Below are 16031 nucleotides of genomic sequence, written 5' to 3'. Positions count from 1 at the left end.
TATCTGACAACTCCCCGATAATAATAAACAATGCTTTCGATGGGGTATATCTTGGTTATTTTTTGTAGTTTCTTTACACGTCACCTTGCATTGTGAATCATTACACAGCCTTGCTATCCTGAGGTGATATCATGTACGGCCTGAGGGGTCATTACAAAGGATTTGTATGTGTTTCTCTGTTCAAAACGAGGCCTCTAGCTCTGACAGGGCCTTCTCTGCCTCGCTATCTTGCAGCCACGCCGCCCATAATGGCAGATAGGCAGTGAGTGATCCCTGATTGAATTGAATTCCCTGCACCCCTCGTCTCATCTTCCCTCCTACACACTCTTCCCCCTCTCAGATAAAACCTCCATCTATGGGTCTAGACACATGACAGTACATGTTCGGCTGACCTGCCTGATTAAATAAAGGTTTTTTTGGGGGAGGAGAAGTGGGGGGGGGGGCTGCAAAAATAATCAGAAAGGAGAGATTCTGCCATCTCCACCTGAGTCCTGCAGGCACCCCAGGGCTCTGCTGCCTTATCGGACTGGAGCAGCAGTGTGGATTAGGGGGTGGATGACCTTGGCTGGGTTGGGGAGTTAACATCCTCGTTCCTAGGTCCCGGGTCCTGGGATCCCACGCCCTCGAGTGGAGGAAAACCCCTCGCATGAGAACAAAACCCAGTTACATTAATGGATTCCTGCATGCATTAGTCACTTCGGATAAAAGCCAATATAATGAGGGAAGAATAATAATATATTATATGAAGCTGTTCTTGTAATTTCTGTCAACTTCGGGCTTAATGGGCTGTCATGTTAAATGCAACATTACGGTTATCATCAAAGGCACACTGTGACCACGGAGTGAAATTAATGTGCTTACAGTTGCACATTAGATTCCTTCCAAATCAAACCAAGTTGTTGCTCAGCGGATCACAGAGGGGTTACCGCGCTTGATGAGTGCGGGGGAGGTTCGCGTTCATTTACTTCATTAGGTTCCCGTTGTTCCACGACAGGGTTCAAACTGAGGAAGAGGAGGATCATCAATGAGCCGACAGGCGGGACGGGGAACTGCCCCCACCTGGTGGAGGCGATACCGTGCGAAGACCCCAGCTGCTACGACTGGCTGCTGGTGAAACTGGAGGAGTGCGTCCCCGATAATGAGAGAGAGTGCGGACCGGGAACCCAGATCCCTCAAGTGCAGTGCGTCAACAGCGATGGTGAGTAGAGAGATGAAACGTCTTCATTAAGTCAGCCTTTTAGGTCTGGGAATAATCGGTAATTCTCACTTGAGCTCTGACTGAGTAAAGCAGACACATGATTTGAAGTCCCATCTCTACATGTTGTATCATCATTAACTCAGTTCAAATGGTACTCCTCGAGATATTTATTTTGTCTCCATCTTTGCTGTGGTGTTTCTGCGCTGCACTTCTCAGAGATCACCTGTCAATCAAACAGTGTGTCCAGTACTGTGACATCTTTTTCCCATTTTCTGTTGATGCAGTTTGAGTTTCTGTAGGTGGCGCTCTTTTCTTTGTCTGTTCAGCCATGGTGGCTATCACTGCTCATGCTAACTACCCAGTTCTTCCAAACAAACAGGAAATGTAAAACGCACCACTTCCCATGTGCCAGAGGATTTCTCCCAGGAAAAACCTACCTGACACCCTATGCCACGTTCTCATCATATCGGATTTACCATAAATTCGACCTGCTGGCATAGCAACGGCGACACTTTGACGGGGAACTATAGATCAGCCTTTACTGATATGACATGAACCCTGCATTAGAACATAAACTATAAAAGCTTTCATGAACTGGCTGTAGGTTGAATCACTATTGTGTTCTCTCAATCAGTGGTAGAGAGTAGCAAAACAGACATTGATTTATATGATAATGTCGCCAGTTATTACCAGTGCTGGGGTAATGTGTTACCCCACACATTACAAAATAATGCACTGTAGTCACAATAGTTTTTCCTGTAACAGAGTAAAGTAAGGCATTACTGCTCCAGTTTCAGTAATCACATTACAGTTACTTAACAGATAGGTAGTTGCTTGCGTTTCATTCTTTAGTGTCTTAAACCTATTTATTGGCGTAATATCTATCAAAAGATTCCCCTTGGCTTATCCTGCCTTCAAGGAATGAACCAACAAAGTGTGAAATAGGACTCGGAAATAGGCTATCTTTATTAAACACCTTAAAAGAAAGATTTTCTCTGTTATTAGTTAGACTCACGGAACTTGAATGGATAGAACGGTCCTTCTACTGTTTGCTGTGGTAATTTGTAGTACAGCATAAAATGCTGATTATGGAATTTTAAGGCTTAATTGATATGGTGACAACAGAAGTCTGGGCATTATGGCTGTAAAGTGTCACACTTGCTTGAGAACTGTGCAGATGTGTCTGTTAGCAAAGTGTCAAAACCATAGACTGTAAAAAAAGATGGACGTAGTGGGTGTGACATCACCCATAGGTTTCTGAAGGGCCGTTTTGAAGCCAAAATTTGGGGTCTACGAGCGCCGCCATGTTGACAGTTTTTGGAGCAGCTAGCGCGAGACCCAGGCGAGACCGAGGGTTTCCCACAGAGCCGCAGCACCGCCTGCTATTGGTCCGTGAACGGCGAGCTGCGCGATCACTGGACAGGCGACCTGTCAATCACTCGGAAAACTACCCCGTTTTATAACCGTTATATCCCGTTAATGATGCAGTTATTTTGAAAATCGCCATATGGACACATATTAGAAGAAGTGAAATTAGCTACTGAGACCATAACCTCTTGTCAAAAAAAATTATTGACTTATATTTTGAGTGAGAAGTTGAGCTGTGGTCCCATAGACATGAATGGAGTTGGGCAGGATTTAGAGTCCTTTTGGAACCAACCCTAGCGGACGTTAGAGGAACTGCAGCTTTCAGACACTTCCTTATTGGCTTCAAAATTCACCCGTGGTTTTGGCCGCTTGGTCAAAACTCAGCTGAAAGCTAACGTTAGCGACGAGGTTAACGTAGCTTTATCAAAGACTGTGCTTCTCTTGCTAGCTCTTCTAGTCAACATTAGCATATTAGCAATCCATGGCAGCAAGGAGAGAGAGACAGGCTTTTGGTTCTCGCCTCAGCTACTTGCCATAAGTCAGTTTATACGGAGGCTAGTCCAATGGTACACATAAAAATGGCCGCTGCTCCAACCATCCTGGAACGTTGATTTGAATGGGAATGACCGTTCAAGTGCTGTGGTTAGACTACTTCTGCTGGCAATGTGGGTTTAAGTAATTTTATGTAACGAGTAGTATAACTATTTACTTTTCTTGGAGAGTAAAGTAATTCATTACTTTTAAGAAAAGTAATGAGTGACGTGTGATTTATTACTTTTTTCCAGTAACCCCAACACTGATTATTACTTAATTCTCTGTTGAATCTATGTGTTAATTACCAAATAAGTCTAGATTTGGTTGTTTAGAGGTTGTGCACAATCAGTGTTCTGGGTCATTTTACTCCAGCTACCTCAGGCTTGGCCTTGCCTTGAACCGCCATGCTTCAGGCCTCGGCCTTGGCAAGCTGCCCAACATTGTAATTGCTGCATTTGTTGTAAGGGGATATTCTTCTATTGTTTGTGCTATTCTAAGGTTGCACAGGGCTACTGAAGCTTGTGCCAGTGATTGTGTGTGTGTGTGTGTGTGTGTGTGTGTGTGTGTGTGCATGTGTGTGTGTATACAGCTGGTCTCCCTTGGGGTCCAGCACAAGCGACTGGCCATAATTGTGCTGGCTGAGAGTGTGAGGCACCAGGAGAACAGTTCTGGCACTGCCTGAGGGATCACACACGCACACGCACACGCACACACACACACACACACACACACACACACCTGCTTTTTTGTTCATACTAAATGAATCCAGGGCACAGAGGCAGCGAGTCTTATTTGATAAAGACTGACAAAAGAGCCTGTAATGCTGTTTGGCATTAAAAAGGGCAGCTTAATTTGCTTACATTGCTCTCGGTCTTTGCTGCGCAAATTGAAAGCCGATTCGTTCATTTGTCTTTCCCAGTCATGCACACCTACTCACACTGTTGGTGACGCTGCTTTGAAAGTCTTACAAGCTACCAGTTACTTCACATTGGAAGAAGTTGAAGTATACAGCAAAGCTACCCTCAAGAGAAACAGAGTTTTTCCAACTAAAGTTACTGAGAAAAAGTAGTTCAAACTACCCCATGTCTGACATTAGACATCACATGTCTGCAAGAAACCCCAGTGATTGTGATGTTAACAAAAGGTGTATTTTATTAGAAATAGAATCCAGGGAATGTTGACTGTGTTTCTAATGGCCACATTCTGACAGCTGCCTGCCAGAAACTAAAGTCCAACTCTACTACCTGGCTTCATCACAATGTTATCTTTTTGTTGGATGTAATGTCCATCACTCCTACAGTTATACTCAGTCTGGACCTAAACCCAAACTAAACTCCACTATCTGGCTTCTTCACAGAAAAAGCCAGATATAGAGAATAGCCACTTTCTGTTGTATAGAAACTTAAAATAAAGAAATTAAAGGGGCTGGTAAACCTTGACAATTAAAGGAGTAAATAAAAAAAATCAACTTGTTTTTCCTGAATTTAAAATCATTTTAGACCTTTTTTATCAACTAAGGTTAGGATTAACAGTGGTCCAACAGTCAACTCATTTGCCAAAACAGAGTTCTTTTAATTTATATAGTGATGAAAAAAATGCTACACGTAGCTCCTTTAAACTACTAGTTTAATAACTCCCCAACACAGTCGACTCACAGAGCTTTGCGACAACTTTGCCCTCATTTCTTTGAGCCGAGAACATCCTCTCCCCTCTCTGTTCATTTCTTAAATTGTCTTTTCTTTGTCGCGATCTGAAGCGGCTAAATCAAAGGGATGCTAAACACCCAAATTCCATCGCTTGCGCATTATTCTCCAAGGCGGTCTGATGCAAAGCAAACATTTGTTATTGTGCGTGTTACAGGAAGCCGTGCACCTTGAGAGAATTGTACTGATGCATTTTTAATTTGATTGGGGGGTGGAGGGGTGAGGTGGGGTGGGGGGGTAAGATTTGGATGGCTTACACTGCAGCGGTGATGCTGTAGAGACGTTGTTTAGCGCACGACAGCTTTGTTAGTGACAGTGTTAGTTGTAAGTGTTAATAATAAAAAGCTGATTCAATTGTCGTCTGTTAACAATGGAAAGCAAAGGGAAAAATGCTAATGAAGATATAATCTGGGACAATAGACAGCAGTTGTAGACGACAGTGAGTGATTAGCAAGGTTTTTCGTTTTTTACAATTTCCTAAGTTGGGGCGCTGAAATATGAAGGGACTTGCTTTACATTAATGAATCAATTACGGCCCGAATATTGTAATTGCAACCAATCTTTTTTGTTCTTATATTTGCACCAAAATAATGTGTGTGTGTGTGTGTGCGTGCATCCGTGTGTGTGAATATGGCAATTATGAGTAGATTCCTGAACCATAGCACAGTAGCTGCTAATGAGAGCTCTAGGGAGAATGAAGGAGATGGTGAGAGAGAGAGAGAGAGAGAGAGAGAGGTGGTGGTGGGGGGGATTCATCAGTTTCCATATTATACGCACAATCAAGGTCCCCATTCACACCCTGCAATGCACCATGCTGTTGCAATGGCAGTGATTACCCACCATCTTCCTCATCTCAGCCAAACTGTGGAAAACGGACTTGTTTTGTACAACTCATATTCTGTGCTCTCTTTTGCTTGAAAAATTGAAAGATAATTGCCCTTGAAGGATAATTTATTATAAAGCAGCAGGGCATATCATCATATCATATGTAGTTCGATGTTCGTTTGTTGAAATGCAGGTCTTGGTCCTCTTCCAAGAGAACTGCGGTGCGGTTCGTTAGGAGTCAGAACGTAATCCGAACCAAGTACAAGTACAACCCCAAAACGCAAGGGTTTATGGGTATAAGATAACGGATGTTGACATCTGATAGCCAGCAGTTACTTACAACAAACTGACTCGGGAGCCAATATTCTCTATGGGTCCAAATACTACAGGTATGTAAGAGACAAATTATATATAGGTCCAAAATTGCCGAACTTATCCTTTAAGTATTCACGCTGTTCAGCGAGAAATTGAGGAAAACTCTGTCCAATAAATTAGCGACTTATTAGTCCATGTGACTTTTGTTTACAAACCCTGGCGCACTTGAAATTGCGCAGTGCTAACCTAAACAAACCAAATACAAAATTACAACAAATCAAACTTTTCCACTGTGGTTCAGACCAAGAAAACCAACTGTAGGCGTGATCGCACCGTTAGATCAAGGAAAAATATCCTACAGTATCACTTCTTCTTCACTACCCTCATCTACTCATCGCTCCGTCTTTTCCCTCTTCCTTCCTATCCCTATATTCCTAGGGGCACTCTGTATTATCTTGACCCATTTAAATGGCTGGCGAACAAATCCAGGTAAGTAGTTTCAGTTCTGGTAAAAGAAAAAAAGAAATGTTCAAGGTGACTTCATCTTCATCTTTCATCTCCCCTTCCATCTTCTGAGAGGCACTCCACTGAAGAGGTGTGGGCTTGCTTTCATGGCACCCTGTTGAATCAGACTTATTGGTAAATTAGATTAGCACAGCCCGCTCCGCACAGTCAGTTCGGATTTAGCCTGCCTTTCTTCCCCGTTACCTCCGACTGCGTGCGAGGCAATCTCCCCCGGATGTGGCAGAATTAAATAGAGGAGATGTCAGCCTCTGTCTGGTACATTTCCATCAACAGAGGTTCAGAGAGAGGTTTGACTTGTCTGATGTGTGTAACGCTAAAAAGAAAATTGTCCCTTTGATCGCTCGAATTGCTCGCCGAGCGGCGGGCAGACGGATATCGCTTCCACTTTTCAGATGTGTGAGTTTAGCTGGAATGATTTGGAACGCTGTGCAGAGCAGGACTGAAGGAAGGTGTTTTGTCTGTGGGGTTCTTTTTCGATACGCCATTCATTTCTCTTAAAGTAATAAATCGTTTTTTGCTACTCTCTATCGCTGATGAATAACACAATCGTGATTCCTGGAATAATTCTTAGCTTCTAATGTGATAGATTGTGGGGTTGGGTGCAGTCCATCTATTCAAAAAGCCTCTATTCTATTTGGCTAGAATCATTATTAGTCATTACTAGTCATAATTGTAAATATAGATCCTTGGCTCTCTCTCGTTTCCAAATGATTTTGTTTTAGTTGTGCCTTAAAGTAATAATTCACAGCATTTTCATATAAATAAATGTCTGTTTTGCTTCTCTCTATCACTGATTGCTATAACACAATAGTGATTCAACCTATATCCAGTTCATGAAAGCTTTTCCATTTGCTGTTCTAAATAGTCATGTTAGGTAGGTTTTTACTGGGAAAAATCCTCTGCCTCACAGGAAGTGATGTGTTTTATGTTTCCGGTTTGTATGGAATAAACAGAAGAAGAAGAACTGGGTAGTTAGCACGAGCAGCGATAGCCACCGTGGCTGAACAGACAAAGAAAACTACAGAAACTCCATCGACAGAAAATCCAAGGAAAAAGACGTCACAGTACCGCCCACACCGTTTGATTGACAGGTGATCTGCAGTGCTGTATGAGGATCTTGAGGATTACCACTTTAAAACATGTATGCATTATTAACGATCCTACTCCCCCCACCCCACCCCAGCTGGACAACGTCTTTCTCTCATTATTGTCGGGGTATAGACTGGCTATCAGACGTCTAATCATTAACAAAGTCAGCAGCTATGTGGTCCGCTCACACAATGCAGCCGGTCACAAAAGACATCATCAAAGCCATCAGTGTCATACAAACAACTGAATGATTTCCTCCAGCATCTGTCCCACGGAAGACTTCTATTACACCCATCAATGCTCCACCACCAACACCCCCCCCCCCCCCCGCGGCCCTGTGGCATCCCTCACAGTCCCTCTTGACTGGCCTCTTATTGATCTCTTGTTGTCTCCTTCTGATGAAAATGGATCTGTTTTTCCCCCACGGGTGTCCCAGACGTGTCATTTGACTCACTGGTCGCCCATTCTCGCTCCCCCCCCCCCTTCAACAATGGGATTTCTCACTGATACGGTCCTTCAGAGATAGAATGGGGATGGGATGGGATATGGGGAGATGGAGGGGGGGGTGTAAGGAGAGAAGAGACAGCTTGCAGATCTAGATCAATACAGGCCAGAGCAGGATCTCACAATATTTAAGCCCCCCCCCACCCCCCCACCCCCCTCCAAAATCCTTGAAAAGACCTCAAATGTAAACCAGTAAGCCTTCCCAGTTGTCCAAGTCCCCTTAAGCCATTTAGGACAATCTTTATCTAAGCACAAATTGGTCCTGCAACTCAAGTTTAACCTTCAAGGTTTCAGCAATAGATCTAAGCCTCCAGCAAGTCTCTGTTAGGAAAAAAAAAGAAGAAACATTTGACATTTAACCACTACTTATAATTGGCCACTTGACTGCTGAAAGCGGCTCAGCTGATTTTCCGACACCAGGAAATGATGCGGAAGACGTTTTAGCCGTTCAAGAATTCACTCCACATCCAAGGATCTCACTTTTTTTCCTCGACTCAAAACTCGTCTTATCTAATTTAGCGAACTGTGTCAGGCTGGAGTGTGATGTAATGCTTAATGGAGTTCACTAAACTTGCCGTGACGCTTTCCTCAGTTATATTGCAGTTAAGTGGTGCGATGCATTAAACATACAGTATGCAAAAACTATCCATGATCTAGAGCTGTGGTTCTCAACGTGGGGTCTGGGGATCACCAGGGGTCCTTGAGGGGGTTACCAGGGGGTCCCCAGCAAATTGATGAATTGTTAAACTTCAGCATTATTTCATTTCCAAGAAGTTAACGCAATTAGAGAATGTAGAAGAATGACTGTTTTGATCATAGTTTCACTGTTATCTCTCTACCTATAATACAGATAGTCATGGAATTCTGGACAAAATCATATCTAACAATAAAAATATTCTCAGATTTGAGTCTGAGAGACAAAATCTCATCAAATGGGGGTCTGTAGCTCTAATGTGGACTAAATTAGGGGTCCTTGATATGAAAAAGGTATAGAATCAGTGATCTAGAGCATAGATTTTCTAGTTTGCAATGACTCAAATCACATGCACACACCCTTTCCATGTTTTATATGCAATATCAAAATGTGTTATGTTTTCTTATTGAGGGCCCTTTCAGTTCATGTGTGCAGGCCATTCAACACACAGCTACTTCGTATTGTGTGTGTGTGTGTGCATTTTCAGTCACTCCAACATAGAAAATCCATGCTGCGGACCACTCTGTTCAAATGAGGATTCATGATCTATTGTTCCACTGTCAGAGGGATTGAGCGCAGCGGAAGATACATGAGGTTTTTACCCAGCAGGCCATTCTCCAGAGACGCACTGATTTTGAAATGAGCATGTTTCTGCTCCGTGTTAGATGTCAAAGTCCAGTAAGGGATTATCTTAATCTAGACGCACTCGCTCACGTCAAATTCCACCGCTGTAAAGCTCACTATTCATTTAGAAAGTCATAAATATTGCCGTGTTTCCTGGTGTGCACAGCAGGCCGACTCACTGTCTTCCGTTTGATTTTTGTTCTATTTTTGAGAGGAATTACTGTAACTAGAATATGTTATGATACTTGATCATACTACTATGAGTTGTTTCATTCACTTTTTGTGTGCCATCACAATACAGTATGTGGTATTTCATTTATATATTACGTTTTTTACAACACGCCTGGATGCTTTCTGTACATATGTATGGCCTTCTATAACTTATTAATGCGAATACGATGCACATCATGAATATAAGCCCTAAACTCACCTATTTGTTTTCTTCGTATACTCATAGGTTTTCTCATTAATTTTCATTTATTTCATACTGCATATTTCATTTTTTGGTATATTTTCACAAATTTCTATATTCAATATTTCATATCATTTTTTCTTTGTTTCAATATGTTTGACTGCTGATTGCAAACCCTCGTCATGCTATAATTCATATTTTTTCATACTTCTACTTCTACTTCTTTAAACGATTTCTACCTAATATGCTCTTATGCTATTCAATTGTTGGTTGTTATATTTAATAGCTTTCGTTTGCTATATTCTTTAAAAAAGAAAAAATTCTGTACCCCATTATTTGCTGCTGCAATGGCCCAATTTCCCCACAAAAGTTTAATCTTATTTCATTGTCTCCCTTACAAAAAAGTCACATATGTTTTCAAATGTGAACAATTTTTCTCACACATTCTGACGCTATGTGACAGTTTTGATGTAAAAAATCTCAATTTCTAGATTAAGTTTTTTTTTTTTTTCACTTTCCCACTTTTTTTTCACATTTGCACCTGCCATTAGATAAGTCAATATTTGTTTCACATGTGAAAACTTCATTTCACATGCGATGAGACAATTCGCAGGTGAAAATGTCAAAGGGAAATTTCACACGTTCATGTATGAAAACCAACGTGTCCACATGTGGGTTTTCACATGTGACCTGTAGCATCTTTAATCTAACCCTATCATCTGCCTGTTTCCCTCCAGGTGAATATGTGGAGAGGCAGCTGTGCCGTGACGCCATCCTGCCCATGCCGGCCATCTGTGAGGTGCCTTGCCCAAAGGACTGCGCCCTGAGCCCCTGGACCGCCTGGTCGCTCTGCTCCCACACCTGCTCTGGGAAAAACACAGAGGGCAGGCAGACCAGAGCTCGCTCCATCCTAGCCTACAATGCAGGAGAAGGTAGGATCAGGAGAACAAAGCAGCATCAGATACAGCAGTAGAGTTAGACCGATACAAGGGTTTGCCGATACATGGGGGCTGATATTGGCTTTTAATTAAAAATCAAATATCAGCCAGTCAGTGTTGTACACCTCTGATATGATGGAGGTTCCTCCCTGGCCACAACTGATGAATATGTTTTTATTATTATTATTATTTTGTCTCATATCAGAGAGCAACTAAACCCCAAACCCAAATCTGTGTAAAGCCTGACATCTAATGGTAAAAAGCATGCTGCTGAAAGCCATCTGTTATTGGCTGATCCTTGGTGCCAGGTGATGTCACCTTCTATAGAGTACAACAGGTGGTGACATCACCTGGTACTAAATATCAGCCAATAGCAGATGGCAATTTCAAAATATATATTAGATTCAATATTTCCTAGTTGAATAAAAAAATAAAAAATTACTTTTAATGGAGAGTGTGTCTATTTTGTATAGCAGATGTCTGACCAGAGAAACCACTCCAGTGTGGTGTGGGAGGATTTTGCTAAACAGCTTCAGGGGTGTAAAACCTGAAGGATTTTATTAGTCTGGGTTTCAATAGAGAGTATTAAGTCAAGTCATGTCAAGTTTATTTCTATAGCCTTTTATCACAAGAATAAAATTCTAGTAGTTTCATTCTTTGGCATGAAAATGGTCCAATTTAAAGATGTTGAATATCAGCGCCAAATATCGACTGTCCAAAAAGATCAGCATCAGTATCGGCCTCAAAAACCCATATTGGTCTAACGCTAGTGCAGTGCTAGTGCAGGCATCAAAACCCCAGGCTCTGCAGTATATCTCATTTGCCTCTCCTCCAATATAGGCTACCGCAAGCAAAATGTGAAAGTGATATGAATTATTCTGTGTGTTCCTCCACAGCGACTGCAAAAGTTGTGGCGTGGGTTACTGTGATGCAGGGTAAGGAGACAGACTGCAGGGATAACAGAACTGGATAGCTGTTGCAAGATTGATACCCTATGTTTATCTTCACGTTGTCAAACTTTAATGTACAACAGATGCATTGCTTTTAACTTTTAAAAAATGTATGGGTGACTATAGAATTCGTAATGACTTTGCCTTTACTTCTCTTCAAGGTGCATCCCTGCTGTCAATGGTCCCTCCGATCTTTGGTACATTCATATCCAATGTTCTTAGACGACAGTAGTGGTCTCCTAAGTGATTTTTGCTGATGTAGTATGTAGCCTCCATATGTTTAACTGGAGGGAAATAGAAATATGGCTACCTAGATACAATCTCCCCCTCCCTGATCTGCTGGCCCAGCATAATTCCTACGCTTGTAGAATATAAAAAAGCAGTGAACAGCGTAGTTCAAGTAATGAGCATTCCTTAGTGTTAAGTGCTTCAAACCCCAAGGTGAGGAGAGCTGTGGAAGTGCATGTCTGAGTGGTAATGGAATGATACTAAAGTGAGTGCCTCTGGGTTAAAGCCCAACCCTCCAAGCTGCCAATCACACCCTGAGAACTGAGCCATTCCCACCAAACCCTGTTATGAGGAAGAAAAACGGGAGGCTGCACAGATGGTTTGCGTCTGGGTTGGCAGCAGATCAGAATTTTATCTTTAATAGTCCTGCTATCATTCTAACAGCTCTTGTCGTCTGACTCCTGGACCACATTGCGTGACACGCTGTCTTTGGCATATTCACAACACAGCATCCATGCTGGAGTAAGGAGACGCCTCATACATAATGCATTTCTCCGTGAATGGATACTCGCTGGGTTTCGGGAGGAGGTCCGTGCCAGAACACTATCAGGCCGCATGTTGCGCCTCGTTTATTAGCCTTCCTACCACTCAGGAGGCAGACACTGTTTCGGCGAGTAGACGGATGACAAGCGGTACAGCATCGAGCCAGACGGGCTGATGTGGTGTGTGTTGAATGAAGCGTCAAGTCCCATAGACCTCTCCTGGCCATCTGCTACAGCGAGCTGAGATGAAAGCTCCCGGCTGAAAAAGGCCTCAGCGTTCAGCATGGGTCACACAGTGGATTAGGGAGGATTGCTGAGATTGAGAGTTGGCTGCTGCACTAGACAAGATTTTTATGTGACAATCCACCCATCTTCACAGTCTAAATCATGAAGTCTGGCTGCGACAGAGAACAGCGTCCCATCCCCACTAACTGAGACACTGTAGATTTGCTCTAATTGCCCATATTAAATTCTGGTGTCGGTATGGTATCACTGGTGGGAAATCTTCTGACCGATCCAAAGTTAAGACTGGAAAGTGCAATCCATCCCTGTTGCAGGATTTCTGGGTAATGAAGTCCTCCAAATTCAAACAGTTACCTCTTGCTGCCATTTGGGGTCAGCAATGTCTGAAGTTGCCTACTGCAGCTTTAAGATAAGATCAGATGAAATTTTATTGATCCCTGTGGGTAAATTGGATCATTGCAGCTGCAAATAGTAATAGGACACATCAAAGAATGAATAGAGCAAACTGGAGTTACATAAACAGATGCAGCCAACACAATTTCAACACGGGAAGTATGAGAAAAAGTATGGATAACAGCATTATTAAGGGTTGCAAAATACGATTTATTGGGGCAAAGAGGAAATGGGTGCAGACTATATATGATATGAAAAAATACCAAAATATGAAATATATGCTATAGATACTGTAAATATATGTAAATCTAAATTATATTAAAAAAATTGTAAAACCATTGTAAAACATTTAACAGTGTGATAGGAATATCTAAGCATGTACTGAAGCTGGTGCAGGCTAATTATTCAGGGCGGGACAAACACTGGTAATGACAGAAAGGATTATGGGGGTGACAAGATACAGTTGAGTACATAAAAATATCATCCACGTAGCAAATAACGTGATGGCAGTGATGATGATACAAAGTAGACTGTTGAAGGCTTTTCTAGTGTGTTACAGCACCGACAAAAAATGCATACCCACAGAACCTGAATGGATAGAACCGTCGTTCCCATTCAAATCAACATTCCAGGATGGTTGCAGCGGCGGCCATTTTTATCTGTACCGTTGGGTTAGCTTCCATATGAACCAGCTTACAGCAAGTCGCTGAGGCGAGCAGCAAGGACCAAAGGCGCTTCTCTGTTGCTAATATGCTAATGTTGACTAGAAGAGCTAGCAAGAGAAGTACAATCTATGATAATGCTACGCTTACTATGTTTGTCGCTAGCCTTAGCTTTCGGTTGAGTTTTGACAGTTTGCTAAGCAGTTGTGCAACAGACTGATCTGCACAGTTCTCAAGCAAGTGTGCAAATTAACCCTTAAAATTCCATAATCACCATTTTATGCTGTACTAGCCAAATTACCATGACAAACGGTGGAGGAACCGTTCTATCCATTCAAGTTCTGTGGGCATACCTATCTGCAGAGGTTTGAGCTGTGAGTTTTTCAACCAACCCTTGATAGTTTAATTGGTAGCATTTAAATATTTAACAGTTAACTCTATTTGATTAGCCGATGCATCAATAATGGTACATCCAACTATCTGTTAATGAGCTCCAAGCCTGATAAATGAACATCCTGGTGAAATCCAATAATATCTGTTATGAATTACCCACTGAAGGACATCACCCCTGTGCTGTTACATAGAGGTCAGTCATATCTTCTGTCTGAGGCTCTTCTTCATGTCCAGCTCTGTGACTGGTAGGTCTCGTTCAATGCCTTCCGCCGTGCTTAATGGCTGACCTTCTCCTTGGGGGTTCTCTTTTCCCAAGGTGATGGCAGCTGCTAATGACAAGGTTTCGTGTCGAGGAGGGTCACATGGCGTACATACCCCACCTGGGTCCACGTCCAGGATGCTGGCTTTGTATAGATGTGCTGCCCCCTGGGTCAGCTCATCTCTGTCAATCCTCCAGGCTGGCTGTCCCCTAGAGACCTGCGGGTTTATCTCTCATGCTGCTTTCAGTCTTGTTTGTTTTCCACCAAGCGGGGGGAAAATCAAAGCTAAAAGCTAATCTGTAGCGCTGCACACAGACTCGCGCAGCATGGGATGTAAAGGGGGAAACTGGCGAAAGGGAAAGGAGTGAATGGGAAATGTACAATACCTTGATACTAGCCAACCTCTATTCTGTTGTCGTCGGATTAAAGCTGCACTAGGCAAGATTTTTATGTAAAATTACACCCGTGCCTTGGTTCTATTATTTTTCAAGTCTGTAGAAGGAATGACCGCGCTCACCTTTGCTTTGTTTGGTGCGTAAAAACAAATAGAATATATTCAGTAGAAAAAAAATTTTTTTTTGGAAGCCTTTTATGTTCTCATTATGCTCATTTTTTATTTTTATAAATGCAGAAGCGACATTATGCACAAACGTTGTGGCTATTGTCTTCTTCAATGTGCAGGCTTCTATTATTTTTCCACATGATTACCAGAGTAGCGTTTTGTATCCTAAAAGCAGCCAACTCCAAAATCTATATCATTAAAAGCTGAGAAGCATTCAAGTTTCAAGATTCAAGGAACTTGAAACTTGAAACTAAATCCCGTAGACTTAGAATACGGCAAGGGCCTAAACCGATTCCTCTTTTTGACATTGGTGTGTATTGTGTGTTTGACAGGTGGAATCCAGTGCCCAAACATCAGCGCCCTGCAGGAGGTGAGGAGCTGCAACGACCACCCCTGCACCGTGTACCACTGGCAGACCGGTCCGTGGGGTCAGTGCATAGAGGACTCCTCCATCCCCGCCACCAACACCTCTGTGGGCCGAGCCAGAGGCGACGACGCCTCCTGCTCTGTGGGGATGCAGACCCGCAAAGTCATCTGCGTCCGGGTCAACGTGGGCCAGGTGCCTCCCAAAAAGTAAGACCCCCCCCCCCAAATTCATTATGTATGAAGTTTTGGTTGGGTTTAAGGGATGCTCATGGATGTCACCAACCCCCCTCTGTTACATATGAGTGTATATCTAAATGCAAATTTGATATGATCCTTATTAGGATTTGGGTTAGGGTTATTAGCCTTTTATTAACAACCAGATCTGGTCCAGTCAGTGTCATCCACTTCTGATGACTCTGAAAAACCAATATCGGCCAAACCTTAACCCTTATGCAGATGTCAGAATTTCCTCTGCGAAGTCAATGAAAGCCACAGAGTACGTTCATCTGCACCCTTACAGATATCTCTTTGTATAACTCAAAGCCAGCCTTCAGTTTTTGTCCCAGACTCTGTTTGTAGACTTTGGTTTGTCTGTTGTTGCTGGTGTCTGGCAGAGGTGTTAGCTGACAAGCTTCTGGCCAGTTGTTTTAAGCATCTGGGTGTCTTTCTCCCCTTAAGGCATCTGCTGGGAGCGTGAATTATC

At 42.7% G+C, this 16031-nt stretch overlaps 1 protein-coding gene across 1 annotated transcript in view; it reads left to right on the top strand.

Moving 5' to 3' along the window:
• The window catches only part of thsd7aa (thrombospondin, type I, domain containing 7Aa), a 133513-nt gene that overhangs the window by 77734 nt on the left and 39748 nt on the right, over positions 1-16031 (top strand). The window contains exons 7-9 of the mRNA XM_071914965.1: positions 995-1198; positions 10529-10723; positions 15295-15535. Coding sequence (XP_071771066.1) covers positions 995-1198; positions 10529-10723; positions 15295-15535 — 640 coding nt within the window. The remainder of the gene's footprint in view (positions 1-994; positions 1199-10528; positions 10724-15294; positions 15536-16031) is intronic.

This window comes from Centroberyx gerrardi, chromosome 19, assembly GCF_048128805.1.
Source record: "Centroberyx gerrardi isolate f3 chromosome 19, fCenGer3.hap1.cur.20231027, whole genome shotgun sequence".
NCBI classification, from domain to species: domain Eukaryota; kingdom Metazoa; phylum Chordata; class Actinopteri; order Beryciformes; family Berycidae; genus Centroberyx; species Centroberyx gerrardi.
Note: the sequence above shows the minus strand (reverse complement) of the source record. Positions and strands in the feature narration are given on the sequence as shown.